Source organism: Hakea prostrata, chromosome 5, assembly GCF_041222555.1.
Source record: "Hakea prostrata isolate BN-2017 chromosome 5, UWA_Hpros_2, whole genome shotgun sequence".
NCBI classification, from domain to species: domain Eukaryota; kingdom Viridiplantae; phylum Streptophyta; class Magnoliopsida; order Proteales; family Proteaceae; genus Hakea; species Hakea prostrata.
In genome coordinates, this window is record NC_142604.1 from 4395531 (window position 1) to 4413691 (window position 18161).

General features: G+C 41.0%; 2 protein-coding genes across 7 annotated transcripts; one reads left to right on the forward strand and one right to left on the reverse strand.

The window, feature by feature from the left end:
* The first annotated feature begins 442 nt into the window (after positions 1-442).
* On the forward strand, positions 443-4346 carry LOC149014530 (E3 ubiquitin-protein ligase WAV3-like). Its single transcript, XM_089156365.1, has 2 exons — positions 443-1403; positions 1549-4346. Exons 1-2 carry the CDS (start codon positions 993-995, stop codon positions 3505-3507), a joined length of 2370 nt encoding a protein of 789 aa, XP_089012491.1. The 5' UTR covers positions 443-992; the 3' UTR covers positions 3508-4346.
* Positions 4347-6151: 1805 nt separating this feature from the next.
* Positions 6152-18039, reverse strand: LOC149014531 (protein RMD5 homolog). Of its 6 annotated transcripts, XM_089155205.1 has the most exons (4): positions 17890-18039; positions 11448-11553; positions 10950-10997; positions 6152-8700 (listed from the first exon to the last, which is right to left on the reverse strand). In XM_089155205.1, the coding sequence occupies exon 4, from the start codon at positions 8636-8638 to the stop codon at positions 7481-7483; it is 1158 nt and encodes a 385-aa protein (XP_089011331.1). In that variant the 5' UTR covers positions 8639-8700; positions 10950-10997; positions 11448-11553; positions 17890-18039; the 3' UTR covers positions 6152-7480. The 6 variants fall into 6 exon arrangements, with proteins under 6 accessions (XP_089011331.1, XP_089011333.1, XP_089011334.1 ...); XM_089155207.1 differs by lacking the exons at positions 10950-10997; positions 11448-11553 and adding an exon at positions 9053-9142; XM_089155208.1 differs by lacking the exon at positions 11448-11553.
* Positions 18040-18161: the final 122 nt, after the last annotated feature.

The following is an 18161-nucleotide window of genomic DNA, read 5'->3' on the forward strand; positions in this document are numbered from 1 at the left end:
GGAATAGCATGTAGTCAGCCACTGTCTTTTGAGGGCTCTCTGCACAATAATTTCGAACTCAGACTCAAAGATCATCTAGCGAGTCGTTTCCCAACTTGACGCTTTATGAAAATTCGGATAGGAACTTAGACTTTAAGCTTCTGCTTAAACTACATCTCCATCAAATTTTGTAGTAAAATAGTGTGACCTAATAGATATGTGAATTCACGACCTCTCTACTGACAAGTATGGATTTTATCATTCAACGGACCCTGCATTGATTTTTTTTTAGTTATAAAAATAAAAGAGAGGGGGAGTTTATGTGCGGGTCGGTGGGCCGTAACAAGAACGTGGGCGAAGGAGCCGACCGTTGACCCGATTTGTGAAAAGAGGAGAAATGGAGAAAGACACTAGCCGGTTACCGGATAATTCAAGGTGGGCGTTCCAATGAATATAAATATATTCATCGAATCAAGACTCTCTCCATATTGTAACATGTTGTTATCGCATTCATAATACTTTCTCGGAGAGAAAAAGACTCGCAGTAGTAGCAGCAGATCTCTAGATCAACCCAGAGAGAGAGAGACTGAGAAAGAGAGACTGAGAGAGTCTCTCAAAATTTTGGCAGAGCTTTTCTGTTGCAGTGATCTTTTTGGTGCTATCGATAAGAGCAATCGCAGAAGAATAAAAACTGGGAAAATTCATCGAAAGCGAAGCAGCAGTGGAGAGAGAGAGAGAGAAAAGGAAAGGTCCCTCACATCTAATCCTCTTCTTGTCTCTTCATCTTCGATCAGTCCATGCGCGTCTTGCTAGACTTACATCCGATCCTGACATTTTGTCTTCTGTGGTAGCCGTTCAAAGACAACAAAACTCAGTTTCCCCACCTCAACTGTGAAGGCCAAATAATAAAAAGATTGCAAGAGAAGAGTTCTTCAGTTTCTGTGCATCATCATAGGAAAGAAGATTGAGGAAGAAGCCGAAGCAGCAAAGCATACTGTTTCTCCTAATCTATAATGGGTACTGGTTGGCGAAGAGCCTTTTGCTCATCGATTCCTCGAGACCGAGAAAACGCCATAGCAGACAAGCATGCTTGCAGCAGCAATACAAGCCCCCCAAGCCCCAGCCCTAGCCCCCGAAGCTGTTCAAAATTGGGTGGTTTTTTCTCAAGCGCAAGCAACCCTTCAACGCCTCGTTTGCACTCTCAGACCTCCACCCCACGTTTGCGCTGCCGAACTACGGTTGCTTCTGATCCGGTTCCTTCTTCTGTTCAGGAAAGCCCTCGTCTTCAATGCAAGACAACACTTACTCCTGCCGCAGCGACGACGACAACGAAGAGCCCTAGAATTTTTCAAGGTTCAAATCAGTCTTCTCCCAGATCGCCTTTGGGATTTTCCCTCTTGAAGACCTCCTTACGACTTTCCAGGGTAAGAATTACTTCTCTAGCTTTTGCTTCTTCTTTTTTTCTTTTTTGCTTTTCTTTTCTGATCGTACGCTATTTGGGAGAATGATGACGATGGGATATATCGCTTTTTCATGGCTTTTTCTTCCTTTCTTTTTATGTGAACTCAGAGTAGCTGCGGAGTATGTTTACAGAGCGTGAAGACGGGTCAGGGAACAGCCATTTTCACGGCGGAGTGCTCTCACGCCTTTCACTTTCCCTGCATAGCAGCACACGTTAGGAAAAATGGCTGCCTTGTCTGCCCAGTTTGCAGCACAAGCTGGAGAGAAGTACCTTTGCTGGCTATCCACAAGAATGGACCGCCACTGGAGCCAAACCACAAGGAGCACACCAGAGGAGTACCCAAGGAGGAGAAGAAAGGAGAAAAAGAGATTTCCTCACCTCGAGACATCCATACAAAACAAGATCAGAAATCGAAGCCATCAGATCCGAGATCTTACGACGACGACGAGCCTTTGCTATCCCCAACAGCAGGTGCGCGTTTCATTCCGATACCCGAGGCGGACGAGAACGGCGAAGAACCTCTGGAGGATGAAATCGAGGAATTCCAAGGTTTCTTCCCTTCATCCATAAGAACCACCACCAGTTCCAGCAACGACGCTTCCACAGCCAGCGGCAGAGATGCAAGAAACGTCGATGTCAGGCTGCTGCCGGAGGCCGCGGTGGTTTCTGCGGGACGAAGCCACGAGACGTATGTGGTAGCGCTGAAAATAAAGGCTCCTCCAGCTCCAGCCTTTTCTAACACGGCGGCGCCGCTTCTGGACCCTTCACGTCGAGCTCCGATCGATCTGGTGACGGTTCTGGATGTCAGCGGCAGCATGACCGGCGCTAAATTGCAGATGTTGAAGCGTTCCATGCGACTTGTCATCTCCTCCCTTGGTTCCGGCGATCGGTTATCCATTGTCGCCTTCTCTGCTAGCTCTAAGAGGTTATTACCGTTGAGGAGGATGACAGCTCAGGGGCAGCGCTCTGCGCGACGTATCATTGACCGGCTTGTTTGCGGGCAGGGCACGAGTGTCGGTGAGGCGCTGAGGAAAGCAACCAAGGTACTGGAGGATCGGCGGGAGAGAAATCCAGTGGCTAGTATCATGCTCCTATCGGACGGTCAAGATGAGCGCGTCTCTACCACTGCAGCCACCAATCGACGGTGCCCGACGTCGCATGTGTCGTCCACGAGATTCGCACACCTCGAGATTCCCGTACACACGTTCGGCTTCGGAGAAGGTGGCAGTCAGCAGCAAGCCCACCAGAGCAGCAAGGAGCCCACCCAAGACGCTTTCGCGAAATGCGTAGGTGGGCTTTTGAGCGTCGTAGTGCAGGATCTGCGCCTCCAGATAGGTTTCAGTTCCGGTTCTTCTCCGGCGGAGATAACGGCCATTTATTCCTGCGGTGGAAGGCCCACGCTGCTCGGGTCGGGTAACGTACGGATTGGAGACCTGTACGCGGAGGAGGAGAGAGAAGTGATAGTGGAAATGAGAGTGCCGGCAAATGCCATTGGGGCCCACCACGTGATGTCAGTGAGATGCAGTTACAAGGACCCGGCAGCGAGTCAGACTCAGACTCAGACTCAGACTCAGACTCAGGAGGTGATGTACGAGAGAGAACAATGTCTGCTGGTTCCAAGGCCGCACGCGATACGGTCTTCCGCTCCAAAGATCGAACGGCTGAGGGAACAGTACGTGACGACGAAGGCCTTGGCGGAGGCTAAACGGCTGGTGGAGCAAAATGAATTGTCCAGTGCGCTCCAGTTACTGGCTTCTGCACGGGCATTGTTGATCCAGTCCAGTTCGATTCCGGCGGAAGAGTACGTGCGGTGGTTGGAAACGGAGATGGTGGAGTTACAACGCCGGCGACAGCAGCAGCATCAGGATCAGCATCAGCATCTGCATCAGGTGCAACGGCGAAGGGTAGAAAGGGAAGTTCCAGCGGCTTACTTGGACGAGAATGGTGAGCCGCTGACGCCAACATCGGCTTGGAGAGCGGCGGAGAGGCTTGCAAAGGTGGCAATAATGAGAAAGTCATTGAATAGAGTCAGCGATTTACACGGCTTCGAGAATGCTAGGTTCTAAAGTTTTCTCTGCTGGGCCGGTGGGTGGGCCCCCACTCTCTCATGATTAATTTCCAAATGAGTAGAAGAAGGCGTTTCTTTCTCTTTCTTGGGAAAAGGAAATAATAATAGAAAAAGAAAGATAGAATAAGAAAAGAATGACATAGAGAGACAGAGGCCCGGCCCCGGCCCCGGCCCATGATGAGTCCATGAGAGACAAACAGGAATGGACGGATCAGCCTTTTTCCTTGGGAGAGAGAAAAAAGAAGGGGAAAAAAAAAATGCCCCACAGAATTTAGAATTTAGTGGTGACTGGTGAGTGAGGGAGGGAGGCTATTCATGTTTTTACGTTTGGATTTCTCCATGCTTTTTGATGATGATGATGATGATTATTATTATTATTATTATAATGATTGGAACTGGTATGGGGAATAGAGAAAAAACTAATTAGGGTATGAGTGTCTCACCACAGGTCTAACTGGGTAGGAAGGACTGTTGACTTTTCCTTGTCTTCTTTGTGGGGGTTAGTTTGTGTAAAAATGGATGCATGTATGTATCAGTTTGGGCTGTTTCAATGGAAATTTATTTTGAGAAAGTTGTTTACCAATCTGTATAAGTTATATGTTCTGACAGATGCCACTGAAAATGTCTCATTTCTCAAATGTGTGCAATGATGAAATTTCATCCTTAGGGTTGCTCACCCCCAGTTGGTAAGACCAATGCTTCTTATCAGGGTCAATGGTAAGAATTTCTTAGGAATCATTGGTGAATTAGGATGTAGTTGTGCATAAATGGCTCAGGCAAATTTTTATTTCAAAGAAAAAGGAACATTTTAGGGGTACTGTACACCCATATATATGGCAGTATCTTTTATGTCATTAACTTCACATGTTTTTATCTTAGTTGAACTTGAATAACTTAAAATAAAACTAGGAGTCCAGATGACGAGTAGAGGTTCGTGTTCCGCTCACACTTCTTCACTAAATATTAGGAGGGGGCTCATGTGAGGTCCACTAGCAGTCCCACATCTATTTCATTCATCAGTACTTAGAGGTAGGCTTCTCCCCTAATGTGTGGTGAAGTGTGCGGGGAGTACAAACCTCTACCCCATCAGGGTAGAAGATCCAAACTCTATACTCAGGATGTATGCGATTATATTGATTTTGTCCAAGGCATTGACCTCAAGACAAATCGAAGTCAAGATAGACTAGAGGGAACCTAACTGGGGGACTTGACCCTGGGAAGATAGTAGAACAATAGCAAAGGCCTCGAAGCCTCGGCCTCGATAGATGGAATCACCAAGGGTTTGTCCTCAATCATCCTTGGCAAGGTTGGGGGATCGACTCTAGCCTCTGAGGAGTGGACCATGCCATTGTAAAGACAAGGGGGCTCGACCCTTGGTCTAGAGGATGGAAAAGGCAAGAAAAACTCCATGTTTTGGGGTTTGACACTCCATACATGTTAGAAGATCCGTTGACCTCACCCACATTTGCTTGGGACATCGTTCCTGTCGAATTGTCAAGTGTGCAAACCAAGAGCTTTCATGTCAACCCCCATTGCCACACTAGTATCAAGAGTAGGCCTATCAGAACGTTCATAACCCTACTAATCACATATCGACCTAGGAAGATATCCAGGTTACTTTGGAGAATCCAACTGCCATGAAGAATCATGTTTAACTATATATGCCTCTCACCTATTACTAAATCTGGTACTATACATTATCTCTCTCATTACTCTTTGAGTATCCTTGCTCATTTACTCTAAGCCCTGACCTCGAATTAATGTTATCCCTGAATCTGATTTGACATTCGAAAGTAGTTAACCGACTCCTAATTTGGCCTACTCTCACTATTCTTCTTGTGTGAACAAATTACAAAATCAGCTTATGGTATTAACCACGTTCCGTTGAAGGAGTTAAATTTGGGCGTAACATACACCAACAATATACTCTTTTAAGGGCAAAAGTACAGAGACAAACATGTTTTATTTGTTCCTGTATCATGTTTCTTCTTAATTTTTATCAATTGTAGAGAAGTGCCTAGAAGGCTAGAACACCATTCACCCCATGCAGTTACTGATTTCTTCCTTCTCCCTTTGTGATATTTTCATTATTTTCAATATGACAGTCGCTTTCTAGTCCCAATGTCTGGGAACGATGGGAGATGAGATATGGAAATCGTCTTCCTTGCTTTTCTCTCTCTCTCTCTCTCTCTCTCTCAACGCATTAATAGGCTGTTGGTGATCCTAGGGATAACAACTGGGAAAGATGTTCAATCATGAGCCAAATATGCATAGGGATGGTAGAGTCACAATCACACAGCTAGCTCTACATCATTCGTGTTGAACTTTCTCTCTGGGGCCCAAATGCCATCGAATGGTTACTATTTGCCTATGACCAATGGTTTTGGTACAGTCTACGTGGCTACCAAAAGCAACATGAATCTCTTCAGCCTCAGAATTAGTTAGTAGCTTTTCAGTCCTATTCAATGGGTTCCCAGATCCCAGTTGGGAGGATTCTGTTCATATCAACTGCCATCTGAAAGCGCAGTTTTGCTTTTGAATGGACCATCACCACCATTAACTAAGAAAGAAAGAAATAACGGATCAGACAGCCCAGACCCTATAGACCCTTCGAATGGCCCCTTCGAATGGCTCTGCTTTAAGCAACATGTTTGCATAAGAGTGAAAACAAAACGAAACTACAATACAGAGAGACTGCAAAAGGAAAGGAAAGGAAAGAAGGAAACTTTTGATCTAATCAACTCTATAGCTTAGCTATGCTTTTACTGGATGTGGTGGGCACACTCGCTTGATTTGGGTTGAAATTGCTCCCTCGCCTGGGAAAGGCGTGGTTGTGGATAAGATTCAAGGAAGACACGGTCCAATTTCTCTGCCCTTCTTCTCTTACTTTTCCTAGCGAGAAGAGGCAGTGCTATGGATCGGACACTACTGTTCTCTTCCTTGCACACGAACAGTAATATTTGAGATGTGAGCCCCTCCTCGTAAACGAACAAAGCACCTGCTTTCGTGCCCCATGGTATGTAGATCCCATTACCTGCCAGCAACATGTTTGTCTCGTCTTCTCTATACAATTCAGTTGGACGGTTTTCTCTGCAAAAAGCCTATGAAATAATAATGTAAGACACAATGGAATCATATACGACAAGGCAACAAGGTAATTTCATGTGAGAGACCTATACAGATTCCAGCTTTGCTTCACCTTTGACTGAAAACCCTATACATTCTATGGAAAAGTAAGGTTTAAGGCCGTTTGTTTCTTTGGGCACACACTGGAAGGGTAAAATGACCATCTCAATGGATGTACCTCTTAACACCATGATGAGAGCCTCTTCTATAGAGGCAATAAAACTAGAAAATGTCCTACGTTCGAACCCCTATCCATGTTCTTCTTGTCCGTGTGTCTAACTCCATGATGACCACACCACAAAAAGAAAAGAAAAAAAAAAAGAAAAAAAAAGAAGAAGAGAGAAATGACCATTTCAAATTATATACATATATGTTCATAAGGTCCTGAAAGCAAGTAATTCTTGCAGTAGACAAACCTTATGGACCACAAAATGAATGTCATAACCACCATATTACCTTGTCGTCCCGGAAAGCAGACTCCTGAGAGGTAACATCTAAGCATGTGTGAATAAATTATGGATTCAAGTTTACTGCCTCACACATGCCACTGTGGAACAAGACAAACTGAAAGCAAACTCAGCTATGTCACGGATAATCAGTCTTGCCCATCATGCCTTACGTGTTGCGTTGATGTTGATTTTATGTATTTGGGCCTCCCACATGAATCTAGAAAGAATATCTATTTACAATAGTACACCAAGTAACGAAACACCCACCCCTACACCCCAATACAACATCACAGCCATGTAAATAACATGCTTTCAGTTCGTCTAGAGGTTGACAGACGAAAGAGCTGTTCATAACACCCTAGTTAAAAACATTATCAGGCGGCTGGTTGACCACCATCAAAAATAAAGCTGCCTACACCCAGCTATTGTGGCCTCTTGTGGGCAATATGGGCACTTGAAAGTGCGAGTGCTACTCTTAGACAATTTCACGATGGACTGTTTACAGAGCACATGCCCACAAGGCATCAGCATAGGTGGATTCTCATCACTACCTTGATCCCTGGAAACTGGACAGACAAAGATGGAGTGAAACTGAAACTCTCTCCCCAAATCCACTGGCACAGGCAACTGCTTCATTGTTTGCCATTCCTGCATCTTTCCTGCCATCACATTTGCAAGCTTCAGTAGAGTAGGCAACCCTTGGACCCCAGCTGCAATTGCAACGCTCAGAGGGCTTTCATAGCATTGTCCCAGAAGACCACAGAATTGCTGAGTCAGCTCCTCTGCCAGTTTCTCCCAATGGGTCGGAGACAAAAACTCTGAATATGGAGAGCAACTGAGCCTTCCTGCCCACAATAGACAGCCCATGAGCTTCTGGATCTCAGCCATATGCAGTGTGGCAAAAGGAGCAAGGTAAGTCCTAGCATACTTGAGAGCATCCACCCTGCTTCCCTTCTGTAGTATCTCCACAAACTGTAACCGGTGAAGTTTCAGCTCAAGACTCGAACCATTTTGAGTCAGTTTCTCGCGGTTAACTGTAGCCCAGTTCAGGGCAGGTTCAAGGTTCCTAGCCCTCATAGCCTCTAGTATTTGATACATCTCCAAAAATGAAGATTTCAGGGAGTTCCCCTCTGGTTCTCTGGCTTCATTTATGAAACAATCCCCAATATCAAACAACCCTAGTCGGTAGAAATGGCCAGCTATGATTTGATTTACTGTGTGAATATCAAAATCAACATTTCTGTAGGCCTTGGATATGTCTGGATTAAATGATTTCTCAAGAAGCTTGGCATATTTGCTCAGTCCCACATTCAGCTCCTTCTGTGCACCCTCTAACTGATTGAGAGGACCCATATCAGCCAATTTCTTGTTAAGTTCCTTGAGAATGATTTTCTGATCATCCGAAGTAGAGGCGTCCTGGAAGGAATGAATTTTTGCCAATGCCTGTTCAATTTCTCGGCCAACCTGATCAATTACCTCTTGTGTTTTAGAAGAAGATAATTTCTGCTTTTTTGCAACACGATCAAATGCATCTTTGATGGTAGTCAGCTCCATTCCTATTTTCACCTGGCTGGCTTCTGTTCTGTGTTGGATGATGTGATCAAAACGCAAAGAACCTGCAAGAAAGTCAACATCAACAGCATAAAACGAACATTAAGGACACCAGATTAAATAGGTTACTACAGTTAAAATTACAAAAATCTTTGTTTGGCATTACTCAAAGGACCTTGGCTAAGCGGAAAAGACAGTTTCAAAGTTTCATGCTCTAGAAGGGCATTCCAAATGTCAAAGCCACAGCCCATGGTAGTCTCCGCATCTAATAAATATGTACATGTACTTCGATTGGTAACTACCACAGCCATGTAGTTTCTTAAATTACAGGCAAACAAAATTGTTGCTTTAGTATGATGAAAAATATCATGCCATTATTTTTGGTGAAGCAGAATAGAAATTATTAAAACCTCGTACCACGCTATGTGTCAAGGAAAGGACACTTAATGGCAAGGGAAGGTAATGCTGATTTGTGTTGATCATCCATAGAGAGAAATCCTATATACACTGGGAAAACAGAAACTGTTATGCATGTTTTTTTGAGACCGAGAAAAGCACATCAAGGGTGAATAAAGCGTATGCTATTCCAAGTCAAATAAAACAACTCAAACTAGAACGGGAAGAAATGGGGAAAATCCGGCCACCTTTCTCCTTTCCCTGATGTAACGAAGGTCTTTTCATATGAAGAATTAGCTCATTCTCATGCCTAGGTTTTATACCTACACCAAACACACCACCTTCACTGCCACTCAACTAATCCTGCTCCCAACTAATTAAAAGCAATACTGAGTCCCAAACCCCCTTTGAGAGACAAACACTTCATCTCCAGTAAATGAAACCTAGTCCCAACTAAATTAACCCAAACTACACACATGGAAACCAACTAATATTGATAGATTAATTAGCCAGACAGAAATGCCGAACGATAAAGATGGATCTGCAGGTGGTAAGCCTATCCCCAAGATTCTTGTCAAGGGTTGGTATTGCCCGGAGGTACCAACCAACTCTATCTCGCTATAATTGTTTAGATCCAATTGTTCCAGTTGTTCAGATCAGCGAACATATTTAACAGAAATCAAATGACTTTCAGATTTAAAGAATGAGCTGTGAATGATTGAAGAGAGAGATTATAATATGAGGAAAAGAAGCAAATTCCTCATTACTAAATCAAGAGAAAGGAGGAGGGTGGTGATAGAACTAGGAGAGAAAACTAGACTGTTACATTAGCAAATTTTCTTGCAAGGGCCTCAGGTTCTTAATAACAACTTCAAACAAACAATCCCACTTCTAACTTATGAGTGGCTTGACAGATACAATTTAAGGAACCTTCTAACAAGAGAAAACTAATACCACATCAAATCTACACACTACAACCTAGACTTTGAAGACGAATGATGTAGGAGAGAAGATATGAAAAAAATAAATAAATAAATAAAAAAAAGGAAGAAGAGGAGGAAAAGGGAGACCATGGTCACATCAAGACTTACTCAAAGGGTCAATTTTATCTTGTGTGCAACAAGAGTTCTAGTTTAGCGCCGAATTTCAGGTCTAGAAATAGGCTTAGTGTCTATTATTCTGAAGTTATTCGTTTCTATTAAATAGAAACTTTATCATATTGTGTTTCTATTATTAGCGTGATTTGTATGTGTGCTTGCGGTTACTATTTATTTTTGAACAATTATTAAAGGTGCTGCAACCACAGAGAGAAACCATCAAAGACAGCTGTGACTGCTCTCTTCAATCAAGCTGGTGCTCCAACATCAGATCTAACCATCTCCATGCGCCATTTCCAAATCCTTTCTGTTCTTTCTATTTTTTTTTTTCAACTTCATATCTCCAATCTATCCATCAGAAATTCATACACTTTATGCACAGCTTCACCACCACTGCCTTCCATTAAATCCTATTTTGATTGCATTCAATCGGGTAGTTTGGCCTGTAGATCATTGTTTTTACCTTGGAAGTTGATGCCATATCTTTCAATTGAGCCACCGAAGCAGATGAAGCTCTCAGTACATATTTCCATCATACAGGCTGCACACTTGATCAGGAATGGGAGCCATTTCTGCCTGCTAATTTGGTTCTTATTCTCCAAGTTACTAGTTTTGATTTTGTAGCTATTTTAGTATCCACCGGAACCTTTTATAGATCCTCCTGTGGCAAGGTTCTGAGCTGAATCTCTTATACATTAATTAAACCATAAAAAAGACACCTGATCTTGCTCTAGCATTAAAAACCTTAATAAAAATATAAAAGAAGATATCAAATCTCCCCCCCCCCAAAAAAAAAGGCTACAACTTAAGGGACACTTAACTTGAACATGTCACATATTATGTGGACAGTGTGCTGGTAATGCTCGGTTCTGCAAAAGATGAAGCTAGGTCATTCAACATTCAGTAGGATTTAAGCTGGAGAATTTTTTTTAATGACAAGATAGCCACTCCAATAAAATAAGAAGTACTTGAGCTGCTGCTCAGCTAGCAGTTAGTCATGAAGAATTTTTTTCATATAAATAGATGGGAATGTCTCCATGATAATTTATTGGATCCAGCTATATCCTTCAGAATTGTAAATGGTGACGAGGCAGCAGGCTTGTGGTGTATATAGTATGGCAATAATTATTTTATATAAATTAAACTTAAATCCTATGCAAAATAGGATCCATATCAATGCAATATGAATAACTAAACCATAAATGAACTGTTATGGAAAAAGAAGACCAACACCTAAAACATAGCATAGGATGTCATACAAGCATATTCATTTAAAAAAAGGAAGGGGGGGGGGGGAAGGGAAAAAGGCACACATTTACCCTTGGGTCTATCCCCTCTACTAACAAGATGCTTTTCCAAGAGTTTATCTAAGAAACCAAATGTATCCAGTATGAACTTTATGAAACTGCTGACAATGGAGAATACCTGGGAAGTAGTTAGCAACACCACCACAAAAGTTAAAAAGGGAATGGCAGAAGAAAATAGGTAGTCTTTATGCAATAATATTTGCAAGTAAGGCAAAAAAGATTTCAAAGAAATGATGTGACAGGATTAGAACAATGAATAGCAGTAAGAGCTGGTAGAGGCATTTTGAAGTAGATCAAAGCATGAAGAAGAGGAGGACCAAAACAGAGTCCACGTTACTAATTCACGTTAACGGTGTTGTGAGCCAACACATCTTGCATGGAGAACGAAATCCAAAGAAAACTTGAGACTCTGTGGGGCTCATTGAAGTTAGAAATAGATGAGAGATTTTGTTACTGAATTATTTACTTTCCATTTTAGAATCCAAGTTTGTCTAGACGGCTAGATTCTATAAAGTCCTACAAGCTTTCTATTTTCAGCTTTTAGAAGGTACACTTCCATTTTATGTAGCAGCAACATTAGAGCCCCTAGTTTCTACTTTTATTTTTGCAACAAATGTTTAGTAATTTAATGAAGATATGGAAAAAGGAGATGATTTGAAGGATGAAAGAATAGCTCTGTGGTGGTTTGCCCTCCGATTCAGCTAATGTAAGAATGAGCATGGGTGACAGGTTTGTGAAGAGAGGGGGAAGGCCATCTCTATGGTAGACAAGCTATTCAGCTAATTAATAACCCCACAAGTCATCCTTATTTCCTCTTCTTCTCTACCCTCTTCTCTTTTTTGTATTTTGATAACTAAGGTTTACCGAGAGTTACTGTGAGAACATTTAAGATACTGTTGTTGAACTTAAGAGTCAAATCCTGCTACTGTCAGTGCGTAAGACCTTATTGTAAGTTAGGACTTCATTGACCTAGCTCCGTGTTACACATCCTTGTTTCGTTGGACTCTCATCAGAACCAAAAACAATAAGCCTTTATGTTCAGGCATTGAAACATAAGAGATTTGTCTCCAAAAAATCCAGCATTAAAAAGACTTAGCTCCAACTGGTAGTCTAGTGTTAATGCAAAAAATCTCTGAACTTAAAAGTATGATGGATTGTCAGACACGATACAACAATTACACAATGATGAGATTCCAGGTTGCTAAAAATGGCATAGAGTGAACAGAAGCGTTTCATGGGAGAAGAAAAGGATTTTGAGTAGATTTATTAATCGATAAAAGAATTTCTGTTTTTTTTTAAAAGGAAATAATCTTTCTTTTTGCTACAACTCTAAAAGGCAATTATAAACACTAGTAATCTTAACCAGAAAAAATAACCTAATATTGGCACGCCCCTTTCGGAAAAACTGGTTTATCTCAAGCACTTAGAGATCACTTGCATGTTAATCTCTGACAAGCAACCTTAAACCAACACATATATTGACACAAGCGTGTAACAATTACACTATTCTCCTGGGAAACTGGTGTAATCCTGGGGCCTAAGGTTGGGGTCCCAATAGCCCACCTTAACAATTAAAATCCGAAGTATAAGGAAGCAACACCAGTTCTGTAAGTAATCTTGAGTTTTCAAAGGACAGTGCCGCATCTGTAATTGTACAGGTAAGCCAGACCTTCAAGAAGAAGATCCCATTTCCAAGTTTTCATTTTCCATCAAGCTTTCTTCAAATTGCCCAATCACTGAGTTGCTGCCAAGGGATACCTGTAACTACACTGAGTTAACAATCTCCAGCCCCCATTTCTTCCTCCCCTCCTGAAACCTTGAACTTACAATTCTATCACTAATCCTTCAATTCCATTAAACTGCAATTACTTTGCATAACCATCAAAATCCATCCATATTTTAACCACATATCCTTACCCGTTACCTAGATTGGGTTTAATTCCTCACCCAGGCCCCTCAAACCTTAAAAATCACATCTCTGGGTCTTGCTGGGAAGATAAAAAAGACCAGCCTAATTCAACACTCTGTTTTGTCCAAAGCTTTGTTTGAGGAAATTCAACCAAAATCCCATCCCCAAATCCTAGATTCCTTCAATTTTCACTTTTTCAAAACCGGGCAAAGATTCTAATGTTGTTGAAACTCCAAATTCAGCACTCATAACTTATACCCACAACCCAAACCTTAGCCAATATTCTCCCAATCGCTTATAGATTATAACCCTACCACGGAACCCTAACCCTAATGTGGCATAGAACCAGTATTATTGGATTGTCACCTGCTAGTCCACTAAAGATCTTGTCCATCTGTCCTAGTTGATCTCCTATCAATCTATGACTCCATCAGTAAGTAGAACTTCAACTAAGAAAGAGAAAAAACTTTCAAGGAAATTAAAAAACATAAACATGCTATGTACTCTACCAAAGGTAAAATACATAGTATAACAGACCTCTACGAGACCCCTCACCTAACCTTCTAGACCAAAAAACCAGGTTAAGCTGGTTGCTTATCAGCTAAGGTCTCCAAAAAGGATCATTCCAGACCAGCAACTGCATGGTGCTCTCTTTGCGTTAACACATACAATATGGCTCCTAGTAATCTGCTATGGTGGGCTTCACAAAGAGCACAATAGAAGAAGAAAGTAGAAGGGGGAAAGAAGAATACATAAAAAGAGAGGACCGGGTGGAAGAGTGCACACATGCACACACAAAAAACAAAGGCTCTCAAACCATAAACTCAACTTGTCCTATCCAGTCTGAAAATGAATCCTAATACGGACAATTTAAAAGAAGAAAACCCAACCAACATAGGTACCAAGTAAATTAAGAAACAAACAAGGAAATAATTGCCTAAGATTTTTAATCAACTCTTTACTCTTGCAAACGTATCACTTTCTAAATTTGACTGGATGATATGCTATTACAAAAATAAAACAAATTACTAATATCCTACCATATCAAAGACTCAAACTGGAACCTCTGTCTAGAAACCGAGTTGGTCTTGGCTCAGTTCAAGGCATTTCTGCAACAATTTTCCTGGTTTTCAGAAAAAACTAGAGGGAAAGATGAGAGGATCAATGCAATCAGCACAGATATTGACTTAGACGGCACAATGATCGAATGCATCTCAAGGTTAACCGGGCGATGGTCATCAGCAGATGACATTTCTGCTATAGAAAGGATGTGAACACGATTTTAACCCCCACCAAAACCCTAAGTGGGGCCCACCAAATGACTTTAAGAAGCCACCCAAGGCTGGCCAAAGCCTCTAGGAGGGGTATTTTGGGCATTTTTAGACCAAATTAATTGCTGAAATTTAATTCAGTCTAATTTCAGAGTCCCGTTTGGTTAGGAAGATTGTATCGATTGAGCAAAAGTCAGAGTCCTTAGTCCCTTAAAACTCTAGCACATGTGACAACTAAAGTTTTAATTAAACAAGAATTCAGTATGTGAGTATTAGAGTTTTTAAGTTATTTAAACTTTTGTTTCAGCATGTGTTCATTAGGGACCCTTAGATGTTTTGATTTTATTTCAATAGTTGAGATTATGTGGTGGGATCCTAATCTATAAAGGAATCCCACTTAGTGTTAAGAATCTTTTTAGTAGACTATAAGACACTAACACTCCAACATAAAGAAAAGGAACTCTTCTTGTAAATATGACATGTAAGAGTCCATCTTTAAAGAAGACTTCTAAGGACCCAAGAACTCATCTTTAACTTAAACAAAACTTCTAACTAATCAAGACTCTTTCCAAACTAAGAAATAAGATTTCTGAAAATTAATTTCAGCATGTATTTAGGGCTAGAATAGACCACCCCTCTTTGAGGGTTCGTCCAGCCCTAGGTGCACCACCTTGGTAGGGCCATGGGGAGTCACCTTGATCAATTTCCATGAAGTGTGGGTTTATGACAGCCTTGGTAAAATTGTAAGTAAATAAAACTTTCTAACAAAAACGGCAATAAGCTAATTTGGAAGTTAAGATTTAAGAATATGAAACAAAGGCAACACCAGGGTGGGCTAAACTTGGAAACAAGGGGAAAAATTATAACTGAAGGAATAAAACAAACGAGTAGTATTTTGGGCAGGATGAAAATACAACAACAACAACAATAAGCCTTGTCCTAACTAAATGGGGTCAGTTACATGGATTCTTGCCTTCCAATCAGTTTTGTTTAAGGTCATGCTAGATACAAGGCCTAAGCTATGCATATCCTTGTTCACCAATTCTCTTAAGGTTATCTTAAGTCTACCCCTAGCTCTTCTATTTCCTTCAATCTGGATTATATAATTTTTCCGTACAGGGGCATGTATAGTCTCCGTTGAATGTAGCCGTGCCACCTCAAATGACTTTCTCAAAGCTTATCACTTATGGGAGCAACTTCCAAACCAACTCTAATATTATCATTCCTTATCTTATCCTTCCTAGTTTTGCCACTCATCCATCTTAACATCCTCATTTCTTCTACATTGAGTTTATCTATATGATTCTTTTTAATAGCCCAACACTTGCGTATATCATAGTTGGTCAAACAACAGTCCTATAGACTTTTTCTTTAAGCTTTAATGGAATACGCCGATCACACAAGACCCCGGACGCACCTCCTACTTCATCCACCCTATTTTAATTCTTGGGAAACATCATCCTCTATATTACTTCTTTTATTTATGATTAAACCTAAGTACCTAAAACAATCACTTTGAGGAGTCTCCTTTGGACAGGATGAAAATAAACAAAGAAAAAGTCAAAAGAGAGGTGGAGTTTCTGTTAGGATTTGCATTTTCCTTGCTATAACCAGAGAAAAGGCTGCAAACAATGTGGAAATTCCTTCCACTTTTCCTTTCAATTATCGGCTTCTCTTCTACTTTTTCTGCCCCCCCCCCCCATGCGGTGGGAAATGACAAGATGGCAGATTTTTGAACCCCATTCACTATCGAAATTTGCATAAAAAAAGTGGGAAAAAGGGAACAGGAAAAGGGCTACTCTTAGTTGGGAGGGTTTAGGAAGATAAGGGTCTGCAGAGGCAGATTTTTATGTTCTCTTTGCTTCTGCGCTTAACACTCTCACTTTCTTCTCTGAAATTTTTCTTTCTTTCTTTCTTTTTTTTTTTTTTTTTTTTTTTTTTTTTGGGGGGGGGGGGGGGTTTCCACTGCCTCTGATCACACAGAACAGTGACAGAGAAAGCTAGGGAAGAAGAAGATTTATGGGGAAGTAGAGGGGCCTTCCACTTTAACATCAAGTTGGTACAGAACCTTATGGTGATGATCTGTTATGATGGGCTTCACAGAGAGTATAAAGAAGAATAGGAAGAAAAAGAATGTAAGAAGACCACGTAAGAAAATGGGTAAAAGGGAGCCCCAGGGATTGTTAAGGAAGTAAAAACAAACACAAACACACACGAAGCCTCCCAAGTCTGAAGACCTAAGCTCAACTCATTCTATTAAATATGAGATTGCATCTTGATACAAGCTATTTAACAGAAGAAAATGGAACTAACAAAGGAAACATAATGAACTACAAACAAGCTTCATCAAGTTAACAATATCCTACTATTTCTAACCAACTCTAACTCTAGAAGACATTTCCCACTTCCTATAACTAATTAAATAATAGGCTTTTACCAACAAATTTAAAAAGAAATTCCCGGTATCCTACTATGCCCAAGACTCAAATTGGAACCAATTCATCCCTATCTCGAAACCCAACTGAGTTTGGGTCAGTCCAAGACAGTTCATCATCTAACATTCCAGAACAACATCAACATTGAGAGAATTTTAATTTCCAACCAAGAAAGTGGTGAATAACATGAGAAGACTAAATGACGACGAACCATTTGCAAAGAAAATAAAGACGCACCGACTCGCGGATTAAAGTTCATAAAAATTTAAACTTTCAGTACCCAAGTAGATTAAAAATGAGAAAACGCAGTCCAAAACATTATACATGCTCTAATAAATTGTGGCACAGCAACGCATCCAGTGCGGACGCGAGAACTTTCGAACTTAAGACACCACAGAGTCTGAGAAGAGTACATGTTCTCATATGCAACGCCCTAAGAGTACTAGGCTAATCAAATCAAGGATTCGACTTCTAAACAAGAAATCGGAATTCTAAAGTGAATGAATCATATAAAGAAATGAAATGAAAAATGGTTACTCCTGCCGACAGCGTAAAACAAACCTGAAAAAAAGGGTCGAAAACAACAGCGAATTGAACAAAAGCGAAATAATCGTTTCCAGTCCGGAAATTCAGATCAATCGGAGATTTTAAATTCCAAACACCGAATCGAAAATTTAAAAAAAGAAAAAGAAAATGTGAAGGTGATAAAAAAAAGGGGAAATCAAATCGGGAAGGATTTCAAACTAGGGTTTCGAACTCACAAACAAATGAATGTTCCATGGATGGAGAGGAGGAAGAAGAAAATGAATAAAGCAGGCAAATCCCGAAAAAGAAATTACCTCCTTGTCTCAATTCTGCTGCTTCTTGCTCTTCTCTCAACTAGAAAATTGAAGAATTGAAGGAGACGGCACAGAACACTCGCGTGTACATCTTAGAGGAAAACTCTTGCAAGTAAACGCAAATAAGAGAGAGAAATCCCTTGCCTACTCCCGAAGAACTCACCCTTTTATTATTATGTCGAGTTATTATTATTATTATTTTATTAACAATATAATAATGCTTGCTAAATACTGAATAATTATTATTTTTTCTTAATACTGAATCACTGATA